At 46.6% G+C, this 13478-nt stretch overlaps 5 protein-coding genes and 1 pseudogene across 5 annotated transcripts; 3 read left to right on the top strand and 3 right to left on the bottom strand.

Moving 5' to 3' along the window:
- The first annotated feature begins 269 nt into the window (after positions 1 to 269).
- LOC128299533 (general odorant-binding protein 83a-like) lies at positions 270 to 857 on the top strand. Its single transcript, XM_053035527.1, has 3 exons — positions 270 to 371; positions 436 to 511; positions 583 to 857. Exons 1-3 carry the CDS (start codon positions 270 to 272, stop codon positions 855 to 857), a joined length of 453 nt encoding a protein of 150 aa, XP_052891487.1.
- A 1735-nt stretch (positions 858 to 2592) lies between these two features.
- LOC128309428 (uncharacterized) lies at positions 2593 to 5479 on the top strand. Its single transcript, XM_053045815.1, has 3 exons — positions 2593 to 2647; positions 3046 to 4511; positions 5138 to 5479. The coding sequence occupies exons 1-3, from the start codon at positions 2593 to 2595 to the stop codon at positions 5477 to 5479; spliced, it is 1863 nt and encodes a 620-aa protein (XP_052901775.1).
- Positions 5480 to 5852: 373 nt separating this feature from the next.
- Positions 5853 to 7093, bottom strand: LOC128309420 (deoxyribonuclease-2-alpha-like; annotated as a pseudogene).
- Positions 7094 to 9464: 2371 nt separating this feature from the next.
- LOC128303644 (60S ribosomal protein L35) lies at positions 9465 to 10087 on the bottom strand. Its single transcript, XM_053040685.1, has one exon. It carries the CDS (start codon positions 9994 to 9996, stop codon positions 9625 to 9627), a length of 372 nt encoding a protein of 123 aa, XP_052896645.1. The 5' UTR covers positions 9997 to 10087; the 3' UTR covers positions 9465 to 9624.
- Positions 10088 to 10409: 322 nt separating this feature from the next.
- LOC128303636 (26S proteasome regulatory subunit 10B) lies at positions 10410 to 12020 on the top strand. The gene is made up of 3 exons (XM_053040658.1): positions 10410 to 10593; positions 10712 to 10831; positions 10911 to 12020. Exons 1-3 carry the CDS (start codon positions 10500 to 10502, stop codon positions 11873 to 11875), a joined length of 1179 nt encoding a protein of 392 aa, XP_052896618.1. The 5' UTR covers positions 10410 to 10499; the 3' UTR covers positions 11876 to 12020.
- LOC128303637 (tRNA (guanine-N(7)-)-methyltransferase non-catalytic subunit wuho) lies at positions 12018 to 13289 on the bottom strand. Its single transcript, XM_053040674.1, has 2 exons — positions 12766 to 13289; positions 12018 to 12698 (listed from the first exon to the last, which is right to left on the bottom strand). Exons 1-2 carry the CDS (start codon positions 13239 to 13241, stop codon positions 12041 to 12043), a joined length of 1134 nt encoding a protein of 377 aa, XP_052896634.1. The 5' UTR covers positions 13242 to 13289; the 3' UTR covers positions 12018 to 12040.
- Between the last annotated feature and the right edge of the window lie 189 nt (positions 13290 to 13478).

Here is a 13478-nt window from a genome sequence, read left to right as displayed (position 1 = left end):
ACGCGGCACCATTATACGTGCCTTGCAACACTTTTGTCCTTCACGGTTACATTTAATATCGCGACCCCTTGTTCTCCGGTGCGCGGCACAAAAGTAAAAGTTTCAACATTTTCCCGTTTTAATTATTGATAACTGCCAGTGCTTCCACCTGAGTTTTGTCGCCAAGGCGTGTCGTATTTGGTCCCGCTGTGTAATTGCATGCACAATTCGCAGCTAAGAACGTGTTGCACCATCTCAAAGGGTGAGAACGTCGGGGTGCGAACAACACCATGCGGGGACGATTTTACTCGAGCAGACGATTGCTAACGCTGCTGATAGTGCAAGGTGCCGCACTAATCGCAAGATCCGAGGAACCGAAACGTGATGCAAACGTAAGTTGAATTAGCGCGCGAAGAGATCGTGATCGTGATCATTTCTACAAGCTTCTCCGTGCAGTATCCTCCACCGGAGTTACTCGAGAAGATGAAACCCATGCACGATGCCTGCGTGGCTGAAACGGGCGTATCCGAAGGTAAGGATCTAAGATTAACTATCCTTGAAGAATCGCCGTCAAAATGAGATATGCTTCACCCACTCACCCAGATGCCATCAAGCGGTTTAGCGATCAGGACATCCACGAAGACGACAAGCTGAAGTGCTACATGAACTGTCTCTTCCATCAAGCGGGCGTGGTCAATGATAAGGGCGAGTTCCATTACGTGAAAATTCAAGACTTTCTGCCGGATTCGATGCATCTTATCACGCTAAACTGGTTCAAGCGCTGCCTGTATCCGGAAGGAGAGAACGCCTGCGAGAAAGCGTTCTGGCTCAACAAGTGCTGGAAAACGAAGGATCCGGTACATTACTTTTTACCATAGGATGTTGCTGGGCTATCGCGATGGACGTGCCTCTTTTTGTACAATAAATGTTTCTAATGAAATATAATCCATTCCACCTAATTTGCACTTCGAACCAGTAGGTATTTAATGCCAAGTACAATTTCCTCATTTCTTATATGTCAAAGAAATTAAATAGGGCTCTTAGTTTACCTGACCTAACATGAGTTTAACTTAATTATTACTTGAAGTGATGATGGGGCATCAATGCAGCTTATACCAAACTCATAACCTTGGTTTTTTTGACTAACATGCTGGCGTTGTTTAGAAAAAAAAAACAACGGAAAATTTGCCAAAAATATCTAAGTACTACGCTTTAAATTTTGAGCACCAGAATGTCTGGAACACAGAAACTCTATAATTTATTTGTTTTGGAGTTGTTGAACTCGACATTAGTTGTATTCGATGCGATTCAAATGCAGATAAGATATAAAGAATGTTAAGAATTGGATTGAAGACAAAGTAGTCTGAGTCTATCAAAGACTCAGTAGACGATAGGGTCCGTTTTGGAGGACAAAGACGGCTCGAAATCTCAAACTAGTTGAGGCACTTTGCTACTGAAACTGAATTTCCATTTGTCTATTTTCCATGAAGCAGTTGGTCAATTATTTTAAATATACACATATATAGCCTAAATGTCTTTCTCAATAGCGCGCCAATGAATCTACACCGGTAGATTACTACCACTTGTAGTAATTAAAACTTGCAAAACCCATCAACCATTCAACGCCATCCCAACTCCCACTTAAGCAACAAAAAAGCGACACAAGCAAAAAAAAAGATGCTGGAATGGTTTTATCGGCCCCGGGACTGCCCACTCTGGGGTACGGTTCCACACTTCCGGCATCAGTATGATTAGAGAAAGCAATCTCCTTTCCGCACCAGAGCTACCTTTTTTTCTTGTTGTTGCTTAATCTTGAGGCGGCCCGCGGGCAATGAGTAAGAAATTAAAACTTATTATCAGCGCCTAATTGCGCCTCTCGCGGTTCTTCGCTTCCCAGCGTGTTGGTGTAGCTGTAGTCCTTAAGTTGAAGTACACCATTCCTTTTTTCATCAGTTCTTCTTCACCAGTTGAAGTACACCACGATCCATTCTTTGCGAGTGCTTTCGACGACAAGGAATTCGATGTGGGTGACAAGAAAAAAACCAAACAGAAAGATCGTGAAGCGATCCAGCAAGCGAAAGAGCAGGAAGAGCGTGAAGCAAAAGTAGCTGCACGTCGTCGTGCCGTGCTGGAACTTATGCTGGACGATGGGGAAGACAACAGGACACATTTTAATTTGCGTGCAATACAGGAGCGTTTGTTCTGTTGGCAGTGTAGTATCAACACTCCACTGATACGGGAATGGATTCGAAGCTTCTAGAAAGATAACATAGACTCTCCATTCCTTATTCCCACCCAATACGTCCCCGGCGTACAGAACGGTAACATGTTTCTCCAAATATCTGAGCTTGGGTATACGAGGAAACCCAACCCCTTGGGAGGGTGTCTGTTCTCCATGTTAGGGGCGGCTGGCTCTCTCTTCGGTCCTGGCTTCGTACGGGACTTTAAACAATTGCGAAGCGTAGGCCCTCCGACGAGACAGGAGGTTGGGGAAGAGGCCTTGCAAGCCACCCCCAATACCATCGCAACGGAAGGACATCAAAATGATTCGAATCGGAATAACGGTAATCGACCCACGCTACGAAATAGGACTAACGATTGGAAACTTGGAACATGGAACTGCAGATCCCTTACGGCACCCGGAAGTACCCGAATTCTTGCGGACGAGGTGAGGGCCCGCGGCTTTGGAATTGTAGCACTTCAAGATGTGCGATGGAAAGGAGTTACGGAGCGCCCCTATCGCAGTGATTGCATGATCTACCAAAGTGGTGGGGAAAAGCATGAGCTCGGTACGGCGTTCCTGGTCATAGGTGTGATGCGAAAGCGAGTGATCGGATGGTGGCCGATCAATGAAAGGATGTGCAGGTTGAGGATCCGGGGGAGGTTCTTCAATTTGAGCAGAGGGAGTACGACCGCTGTCCACAACACGACGTCAAGATTGTCATCGGAGATTTTAAAGCTCAGGTCGGACGGGAGGAGGTATATAAACCCACAATTGGAAGTTTCAGCGCCCACTAGCTGACGAACGACAACGGGCTTCGCCTTGTAAACTTCGCCTCAACACAGATCGGCTGAGGCAAGCTGATGTGGCGAGAGATTTCGCGATCGCGCTCTGGGAAGCGCTGCCGGAGGACACCACTACCGAGGCGAAATCCCTCAACGACCACTGGCGTATTGTGGAGCAAGCCATCAGCAGCACGGCCGAGCGAACAATTGGCCGCGTAACACGTAACCAGAGGAAGGAATGGTTTGATGATGAGTGCAGGCGAGCACTATCCGAGAAGAACGCGGCGCGTACCCGAATGCTCCAGCGCGAGACCCGGCAGAACGTGGAAAACTACAAACGACTGAGAAGACAGCAGACCCGACTCTTTCAGCAGAAGAAACGCCGCAACGTGGAGGGAGATATCCTGTCGGACGAGCGAGCGGTGATCGACAGGTGGAAGTGCTACTTCGACGGACACCTGAACAGAACAGATAAAGCAAACACAGGACGAGGCACAGGTAGCAGAATTGATCAGCAGAATGGCAGCCAACATGATGAAGACGAAGTGCCCCCGCCATCCTTGGACGAAGTCAGCAGCGCCGTGAAGCAGTTGAAATGTAATAAGTCAGCTGGCAGCGATGGACTGGTGGCAGAACTGTTCAAGATGGGGCCGGAGAGGCTTGCCGTTATCATGCATAGGTTGATTCTAAGGATTTGGGACCAGGAAGAACTACCGGACGAGTGGAAACTGGGTGTCATACACCCAGTCTACAAAAAGGGCGATAGGTTAGACTGTGCTAACTTCCGAGCCCTCACAGTCCTCAATCCCGCCTATAAGATCCTGTCCCCCATACTCTTCTGCAGACTTGCGTCCCTTGCTACAGATTTCGTCGGAAACTACCAGGCTGGGTTTGTTGGAGGCAAATCGACCACCGACCAAATCTTTACTCTTCGGCAGATCCTCCAGAAGTGCCGAGAGCACCAGATCCCTACCCACCACCTGTTCATAGACTTCAAGGCGGCCTACGACACCATAGATCGGACAGAGCTATGGAACACCATGCAGCAGTACGGAATCCCTGAGAAGCTGGTACGTCTGTTGAGGGCCACTATGGATGGGGTGCAGTGCAAGATGAGGGTGTTGAACATGGTGTCGGAATCGTTCCAATCTCCCCGGGGTCCGAGGCAAGAAGACGGACTCTCCTGTTTGCTGTTCAACATCGCTCTGGAAGGTGTCATGCGAAGCGCGGGCTTCGACATCAGGGGCACGATTTTTACCCGATCTCTCCAATTCCTAGGCTTCGCGGATGATATCGACATCATCGGACGGACATCTGCGGCGGTGTGCGAGGCGTACACCCGACTCAAACGCGAGGCCGCTAGGATTGGATTGAGGATCAATGCGACGAAGACAAAGTACCTGCTTGCCGGGGGCTCTGATCGTGATAGCACCCGACTCGGAAGCAGAGTATCAGTTGACGGCGACGATCTCGAGGTGGTAGAGGAGTTCTGCTACCTTGGCACGATCGTAACTTCGGACAACAACGTAAGCAGCGAAATCCGAAGGCGCATTGTTCAGGGAAACCGTGCATACTACGGGCTCCACAAACTCCTGCGATCCAGAAGGCTCCAGCAACACACGAAATGCACGATATACCGCATACTGATACGTCCGGTAGTCCTCTATGGCCATGAGTCATGGATAATACGGGCGGAGGACGCCAACGCTCTCGCCATTTTCGAGCGGCGGGTGCTACGGATTATCTTTGGCGGTATTTTTGAGCAGGGAGTGTGGAGAAGAAGAATGAACCACGAGCTAGCTGAGCTGTTTGGCGGAGCAGACATCCTAACGGTGGCTAAGGCCGGAAGGATATGATAGCTGGGGCACGTGATGAGGATGCCGGACTCATGCCCCACCAGGAAGGTGCTCGCCAGTGACCCGTTCGGCACGAGGCGCAGAGGAACGCAGCGAGTTCGTTGGCTGGATCAAGTGGAGCAAGACCTGTCGGAGATCGGGTGCAGCCGGGGGTGGAGGAATGCAGCCTTGGACCGAGTTTCCTGGAAACGGATTGGTGACCTGGCCATGTCAGCACGACGTGCTCAACTGTGAGCGGGCCAAGAAGAAGTAGACAGAAGCGTGAGATTGATTTGGCCAGTGTGTCGAAATCCAAGCGACGTCATTTGCTGAAGAAAAGCCGACGACAGCTCGAGGAACAACGCAACAATAAGGCGGCAGCGGATGATTTTGAAGTGGATGTGGAAGATCCACGATTTAAGGCGATCTACTCGAAGCCGGACTATAACATCGATCCAACCAATCCGCCCTTTAAGAAGACGAAAGCGATGGAGCGTCTGATTGAAACGAAGCTACGAAAGCGTCAGTTGGAGGAGAATGATGTGCGAGAAAATAATGGTAGGCAGGTGCAGCAGGAGCAACCGAAAGTGGCACGCAAAGACGTTGCCACAACAATGCTCGTTAAGAGCATCAAGCGAAAGATAAGAAATGCATCGTAAAGAAGGGTTTTTTCTTTGTTATGGTCTGTTAATTATTGCGGGATATCGTTCGTAATAAAATGATTATGAATTATAAAAGTAATGTTGTTAATTATCCCGAAATTCCACTCCGAATTATTTAGAGTCAGTATATAAAAAATACGTTTAAACTTACCTGTATTAGGCAAAAAGGATGTTGATTGTAGCAAGAAGATTCAGCTACAAATGACACCTTAACAGAACTCGAACTTCACTACTTTAAAATCACACAACTAAACTACATTGTACTAAATAAACACTTACACTACTACTATCACTACAAAAAAGGATTTCTCGACAAACGGGTGCTGCATTAAAACTTCACATTTTTCATTTATACTTTTTTCACTGAATGTTATTCATCGTTTGGCTTCACCTTTGGACACGGTTCAACCGAATCGATCATTCCTCGATACAGTGCGGCAACGTGCACCGACGCTTGACATACACTCCCACCGCCACGTTGCTTTTGATGCTCCTGCCTATTAATGTCCCCCACACAAATCCATTCCTTCATTCCACCATCCACCAGCACCACCAACAGCCCATTTTGAGTGATCCTTCAGCGTGCTAAACCGATCCTCCCGTCCAACGGAAACTTCGCGCACATTCAACACACTGTGCCGACGACTAGCGGAACATTCACTCGGCAAATTGCCGGTACCGTGCTGCCAACTTTCCACCATCAGTCCCGTATCCAATGCCGGTGCAATCCAGTCCGCGTACAGTTCCTTCCCAAAGTGACGACTTTTCGCAAACGTAACAAACTCCACACCGGCTCGCGATCGCAGCGTTTGTTGGTTATTAAATGGGGCTGTTTTGTTTACCGGCGCCATCTTGGCGGCACGGTTCAATGTGGGAAAACGGGTAGCCAGTGTCGGTGGAACACAGTGTCAGTGGAATAAACGGTCACCTCGTTGAAGAGAAGCTGGCGAGCAATTGTTTCCATCTGGGTGGCATCAAGTGAAATGCACAGGAAACTTTGTCCATAAAGCTTGCCGGTGTGCGGATAGCTGTAATCGACACCGATTACGGGTGGAAACTTTGGGACAGAATGAATCAATCAATAGCCGGTGATACCGTCCGTACTGACTACTCCCTTCGTATGACCACGCTCCATATCAACCGGTCCGTTCGTCTGTTCATCGTTGTATCGATCGTGAGAGTAGTGGTTGGATGTTCCGTCGAGGGTATGATCGTGCGCGCTGGTGCGCTTGAGGATTGGTTCACGTCGTATCGGCCAGAGTGCCATTGTAAAGGAATACCCGGTCCAGCATCATCCTGCGATGACACATACGTATAACGCAAGCCATTCGTTGGAGAATCGCGCTCGGAAGACTCTTTCGGCAGCTTGTACTGGTAGTACCTTGCAAGAAGAAAATGCACGCACTGCTTATTGTAACAGGGATACAAATCGGCATTCATAAATGGTATTTACCAATCAACTAGTTCACCCGATTTTAGACGACATCCTAGCACATTATCGATCGAAGATAGTTCGCAATAACTTAACTTTACTATTAAAAACACGTCCAAGCGTGCAAGCGTCCTTTTTGCAGCAGGTATCGAACAAAACTAACACAATACATACAGCATCTTGCTCTAACAGGCATAGATAAGGCCGGGAGTGAGAAATACATCTGTGCAGCTCTGCTTCTAATGCCCCTGTTGCTGTCCTTCTCATGGTGTGCAAACGATCGCCATTGTACGCAGATATATGATTCAATGTTGATCATGTTGTTTTTATTCAATTCAAAAATAGACCCTTTCCATTTTCGTCCTTTAAACATATTATGTATCCAGGATATTAAAGATACCTAGCATTATGAAATTTCTTTCGCTGCATAAGAAAACAATCTTGATAAAATCAATGTACAGCGTCAACATTCCTAATAAATTATTAATTGTACATTTGACTTATTTATGCGATCGTTCATTTTTATTACACATTAAATTTGTTGGTTTTGTAACCCATTTTGCTTTCTTACAGCATCATTTGTTGAAATGGAATCTACCATCACCATCATTCTCATCACTTCGTAGTTGTCCGTCCGTGGTGGGGTTGATCATTGTCGTTATTGTATTCTGCGGCACACACATTTTCAACGACCAACGTTCACCGTACACCGATGGCCACCCCATCCATAGCACGAACCCGGTGAGAACGATGCAAAAATTTGGAATATCATTAATCAAAGTTTCGACCGACGGCGAAAGAAACGTTGGGCCCCAAACGTCCGCGCAGGTCCGGGAAGGATGGATTGCTTCGGGATATGTCTCCGCGTAAGTCTAGCAAAAACTCCAAACTTATCCCGCTACAACAAGGCGCGAAAAGTTAAAGCGAACCAACAATAACAACGTCAATCGTGCAATCTTGCTGGCCGGCTCTGCTAACAAGTGCCTCCCGGTGGGTGCGATGCAACGAAGGAAAAGTTGACACTGGGCCATACCATCACAATAAAGGCAACAAAACGAAAAAAAACACAACAGAAAAATAACAAACACAAAAAGGGTAGTAAATGTATAACAAGCGATGGGAACTACGAGCAATCCGCACCCCGGCCAACTGCAGCACTGCCAAACGAAAACACTGTAAAACTTCCCTTTCCTGATAAAGTATCGCCGTAATCAAGCAAATTAAAATGTAAATGAAGAGCCACGGCATAAGTTTTACGCAAACTTCTTGCTGTTTCTGCCGCGTACCGAGGGCCGCGCTTCAATTGCACATCCATTTGACTAATTAAAAACAAAAAAACACCCCCCGCGATGGACATCATCACATGCACCTTGCAAATGTTCGCGAGTGCATATCGCGAACACAAAGCCTGAGCAAAATCATCCCCATCATTCAAAGGAAAATGTATTCGTCCCCCATCACCTGCAATCTGGTGGCAAATCTGTACCTGGATTAATCTGCGACAGGCATGGTGAGAGAAGGGTGTATACATTTTAAATATTTTAAAAAGCAACCCCGAACACATGCAAGAATTACTTCTATACTACGTCAGTGGTATAAGGTCAGTCCTAAGCTTTGCTATCAAAAAAGATATGTTCCTTCTCTTTGCTCTTGATAACCTAAACCGACTTCTGCATGTAGAAAATAGATGCGACAACGAAGGTGTATAGGAAAATAAATCCCACGTGTTAGTCGCGTTTCAGAAAAGTGTATAACACGTGTATTGTTGAACACAACACGTGTTGCAGATTCATGGCCTATGGAAGTAATCGATGGTGAAACAACACAAGGTACAACCGAAGAGCGTCTTTCTGTGTACTTCTTCCAGGCAAGGCCTTCACTTTCAAACCATCAGGGAACTAATATTTCAACACTGGAGTATACGGCGATTCGAACAGCTGAGATTGGAATTATTCTTAGCTTCGATCAGTGCGGCTGGTTATACTTGAAAAAAAAAATGAAGAACTATCTTCATTTATCCAAAAGCCTTCAGTAAAGCCATGCAATTCATCAATAATGTTGTTTATCAGTTGTGGATGCTAAATGGGATCTATACGATTGATTCCATATGAAGCAATACGCTTGAAGTTACTACAAGAGAGCAGAAAGAACTACAAGCTGCTAAAAGTTACAATATTTACATAAAACATTCCTTCCTGTTTGGTTCTAGATCAGCTAATTTCTTTTACCACAGAATTAACTGCAATAAATCGAAATTTTGTATTCAAATGAATTGATCTGCTTTGACAAAAATAACTTATCCATCCTTTGTACGCCTATGAGTGGATTAGGTTCATCGGAAACCCGTTGATTATTAAAATTCCTCAAACTACTGATAATTTGGTTTCTTTCCGGTGTATCAGGAACTTCTTTCGTGTACCATATTTACCCATTCACGAAGTGTGAAGCAATCCATGCTATCTGTTTTGAAACAACTTTACCGGCCGCTTCGTGTACGTTGCATTCTGAATAAAGTCTACAATTGATAGGAAATGATAAAACACCAACAGATTTGTGGTTCAATAAACGTGGGTTTGTATTATACCGATCTCGATATACATGATCTTCATCCGGAACGACCATCAGCGATACGAACCAAAACGGAGGTATCCACACACGTACACCAGACACAGCTCTTGGGGACGACTTCCCTTCCTCCCGCTCTACCCCCTTAAGCCTTGACGGCGTATCGGCGGCGGGGGAACTTCGCGCGTTTACGCTGCTGCTTCAGCGTCAATCTCTTGGCATCGCGATAAGACAGGGCCTTACGCATAGCACGGGTCTTCTTCGGGCGCAGATCCAGCGGCACGTACTTCTTGCCCTTGTACAGCTTACGGAGGTTCTCCTTCGTCTTCGTGTTCATCACAATGTACACGCGGGCGATCGCCTTGCGGACGACACGGATCTTCGACAGCTTGGACGGAGCACCGCCGGTGACTTTTGCCACACGCAGATTCAGCAGCTCCTTCTTCAGGTCCTCCAGCTGCTTGGTCAGCTCCTTCTTGTCCTTCGTACGAAGCTCGGAACACTTAACTTTCACCATTTTGCTGGTTTTGTGGGGTTATTTGCCACTTTTTCAAGAAGCACGCGATTGAAACACCTCCGGTCACAATCGGCAGAAACGTCGAAAAGAACGGAAAGCACCACACCACGACGGCCCGTTAGTTTATAACTGCACCGGGTTCACTTCAAACTGCCCAATTGCGGCTGTATAACAGTTGAGCACATACCTTTTCTTAGTGCTTCCTAGCAAATGGTACCCGAAGTGGCACACCCTCTCTAGAAACCTCGAAAAGCGTTAACTCTTCAACTCGATCTCCTATTCCGACGACCTATTTCCATCATCTTCCTGTCATTCGCGTTGGTGTAGTTGTCAGCGGAATGCATAATCACCTGTCATTGTGTGCGTGCGTGTGTCGCGTACGTGTGTACGCGACTGTTGTCATCTCAGCTTCATAAACTGTTTTGTCAGGCACTCAGTCGCTTAACTTTTTGGAGAAAAACACCGAGTTCTTTCCAAGCCCACAATTCTCATTCATCGTCAAAATGACTGTGGTAGATCCGGCTCGCGAAAAAGCGCTGGAGGATTATAGGAAAAAGTTGCTGGAACACAAAGAGGTAGAATCTCGACTGAAGGAAGGTAAATATTGGTTGAGGTTAGGGTACCGACGATGACTAGCGGAATAGGTCAGTCATCCCAGTGTGTATACATTTTCCTGCTCTGATTTCTATCTTTCTTGCCTGTCCACTTTTTGTAGTAAGAGAAACTTTGAAGGAGCTAACGAAACAATTCGACAAATCGGAAAATGATTTAAAGGCTCTTCAAAGCGTTGGGCAGATTGTCGGCGAAGTATTGAAGCAGCTGACGGAAGATAAATGTAAGCAAAGCCTTTGTCATTACTGCCTTGTTGTTCGTTCCTATTCTCAGCGTGTTCTTTTTTATCGTTCGTTTTACAGTCATCGTAAAAGCGACCAATGGACCACGGTACGTTGTAGGATGCCGTCGACAGTTGGACAAAACCAAGCTCAAATCGGGCACACGCGTAGCGCTGGATATGACTACACTGACGATTATGCGCTACCTTCCGCGAGAGGTTGACCCGTTGGTGTACAACATGTCGCATGAAGATCCGGGTGAAGTGACATACTCCGCGATCGGCGGCCTGTCGGAGCAAATTCGCGAGCTGCGCGAAGTCATTGAGCTGCCACTGCTTAATCCGGAACTGTTCCTCCGTGTCGGTATTACCCCGCCAAAAGGTTGCCTGCTCTATGGACCACCCGGTACCGGTAAAACACTGCTGGCCCGTGCTGTCGCTTCCCAGCTCGATGCCAACTTCCTGAAGGTGGTTTCTTCGGCCATCGTTGACAAATACATCGGTGAATCGGCACGCCTCATTCGCGAGATGTTCAACTATGCGCGCGATCACCAGCCTTGTATTATTTTCATGGACGAAATCGATGCCATCGGTGGCCGTCGTTTCTCCGAAGGTACTTCCGCCGATCGTGAAATTCAACGTACGCTCATGGAGCTGCTCAATCAAATGGATGGGTTCGATTCGCTCGGACAGGTAAAAATGATCATGGCTACGAATCGGCCCGATACGCTCGATCCGGCCCTGTTGCGTCCCGGTCGTTTGGATAGAAAGATCGAAATTCCACTACCTAATGAACAGGCACGGTTGGAGATTTTGAAAATTCATGCTGCCCCGATAGCCAAACATGGTGACATTGATTACGAAGCGGTGGTAAAACTGTCGGACAACTTCAACGGTGCCGATTTGCGCAACGTCTGTACGGAGGCGGGACTTTTTGCAATCCGCGCGGAGCGTGAATATGTCATACAGGAAGATTTTATGAAAGCCGTCCGTAAGGTGGCCGATAACAAACGGTTGGAAAGCAAGTTGGACTACAAACCGGTATAAAATGCTTCGCCTGCGCACTGTAGTAGACTAACGAATCGGAATGCAAACGCTTGAACGATTCTTTGGCTCGGTTCTACAACAATTTCGTATCATTAAGACCTTTAAGTCACGTAATAAAATCAAGCGAAACTTATTTCTTGTATTAACAGTACGCTGCTAAAGGTTTTATTTAGATTTTTTTGATCCAATCTTTTGCTTCTTACGTTCAAAGTAATCCGAAAGGTTATCGATGCTGTGTTTGAAGAGTGTGGAGTAATCGCGCACTTGCTCAATCGTTACTTCACTGAACTGAGCGTCAAAATTTGTCACTAGTGGATGGTCAGTAATAGCCAAGAATTGTTGTTTGTCGGCAGAAAAATCATAAACCTGCATTCTGGCACGCTTGCTTTCCTTCTCCATCACCAACAGCATCAGTTGTAAAGCTTCACTCAAACCCGCGCTCAATACGATCAAGCTATCATCTACCATTAGCGGATCATACAGAAGGCTAGCATTGGGCGCTCCAGTCCGCACTAGAGCCACCTCGATCTTATTCTGAACGGAACTTCTAACTACGCACAACATTTCACTATCATCCGTTGCTTTTTGAATCGTCAGCCCAACTGCAGGATCCGGTAGCGGTAGCTGGCATATTTCCTTCCCGTCGGCAAAATCCCAAACGCGCAGTGTTCGATCGCCGGACACGGAGACGAGCTTTTGCGAGGGAATTACTTCAATTCCACCAACGTACTCCAAATGACCCAAACAGTAACACTCGATATTATGGCAGTCTGGGTACGAGCTAACTTTAATTTTCTCGTCCCGATCGCACGTTATTATTAAGCTATGGAATTCAAAACGGAATGATTAGTTGACTATCTGTCCACATTCTGACCAGCTAAGCTACCTACCGTTCATCATCACTAACTGCCAGTCCCAATATTTGACTCATATGGCCAAGAATCCATTTAGATGTTTGTCCCGATTTGCCCAACACATCAAACTCGAAACAATCGCTTTTATCCGATCCGATCAGAACACCACGCTGGGACAGGAACTTCATGCACACAATTGTCCTCACCGTAGGAATGCTATCTCCTAGAGGAGTGGAATATAATTTCTCTCCATCCTGATGCAGTGTGTAGCAACGTAGCGTTTTATCGCTCAGCGAAACGGCCAACACATTCGCGATTGGCAAGTACTCGAACGTTACAACGTTTGCCGGCAGGTTAGCAGGTTGTTTACCATTGCCGGTCTCCGTCCCTTCTGGCGGTAACTTCTGCTGTACAACAATCTCATGCAACACAGCACCAGCGGGAGAAAAGAAGACAATCTTCTCCTTAATAGCAGTGACGATACAGGAAGTGTAAACCTTTAAATCGTACATCTTTCCACAACAAAATTGAAACCGTTCTGCTAGCGTGGTTGCACCAAAACACCCTGTTTCGATGACGGTTCATTTGTTTACAACTATTTTCCCCGAATGACGTTTCTGCACAAGGTTATTGGATAGCGAGGAAAATTTCAAATCATTGCCATGGAAAAGCCGCATATGCGTTGTGAATTTCTTTCTTGCACATCGAAAAGCGTTGCCAATAAAATATGCTCAATTTCAGCTACATTT

Source organism: Anopheles moucheti, chromosome 2 (assembly GCF_943734755.1).
Source record: "Anopheles moucheti chromosome 2, idAnoMoucSN_F20_07, whole genome shotgun sequence".
Classification (NCBI taxonomy): domain Eukaryota; kingdom Metazoa; phylum Arthropoda; class Insecta; order Diptera; family Culicidae; genus Anopheles; species Anopheles moucheti.
This window is presented reverse-complemented; position numbering and strand designations above follow the sequence as displayed.

Excerpts from the sequence above, each read along its gene's own strand:
- LOC128299533 (XM_053035527.1), top strand. The coding sequence starts at position 270 with ATGCGGGGACGATTTTACTCGAGCAGACGATTGCTAACGCTGCTGATA. Across the intron at positions 372-435 it reads AACCGAAACGTGATGCAAAC|TATCCTCCACCGGAGTTACT; the intron begins GTAAGTTGAATT and ends TTCTCCGTGCAG. Across the intron at positions 512-582 it reads TGAAACGGGCGTATCCGAAG|ATGCCATCAAGCGGTTTAGC; the intron begins GTAAGGATCTAA and ends CCACTCACCCAG.
- LOC128309428 (XM_053045815.1), top strand. The coding sequence starts at position 2,593 with ATGGAACTGCAGATCCCTTACGGCACCCGGAAGTACCCGAATTCTTGC. Across the intron at positions 2,648-3,045 it reads CCCGAATTCTTGCGGACGAG|ATCGGCTGAGGCAAGCTGAT; the intron begins GTGAGGGCCCGC and ends GCCTCAACACAG. Across the intron at positions 4,512-5,137 it reads TCGTAACTTCGGACAACAAC|CGACGTCATTTGCTGAAGAA; the intron begins GTAAGCAGCGAA and ends TCGAAATCCAAG.
- LOC128303644 (XM_053040685.1), bottom strand. The coding sequence starts at position 9,996 with ATGGTGAAAGTTAAGTGTTCCGAGCTTCGTACGAAGGACAAGAAGGAG.
- LOC128303636 (XM_053040658.1), top strand. The coding sequence starts at position 10,500 with ATGACTGTGGTAGATCCGGCTCGCGAAAAAGCGCTGGAGGATTATAGG. Across the intron at positions 10,594-10,711 it reads AGAATCTCGACTGAAGGAAG|TAAGAGAAACTTTGAAGGAG; the intron begins GTAAATATTGGT and ends CACTTTTTGTAG. Across the intron at positions 10,832-10,910 it reads GCAGCTGACGGAAGATAAAT|TCATCGTAAAAGCGACCAAT; the intron begins GTAAGCAAAGCC and ends TTCGTTTTACAG.
- LOC128303637 (XM_053040674.1), bottom strand. The coding sequence starts at position 13,241 with ATGTACGATTTAAAGGTTTACACTTCCTGTATCGTCACTGCTATTAAG. Across the intron at positions 12,699-12,765 it reads GCAGTTAGTGATGATGAACG|CTTAATAATAACGTGCGATC; the intron begins GTAGGTAGCTTA and ends TGAATTCCATAG.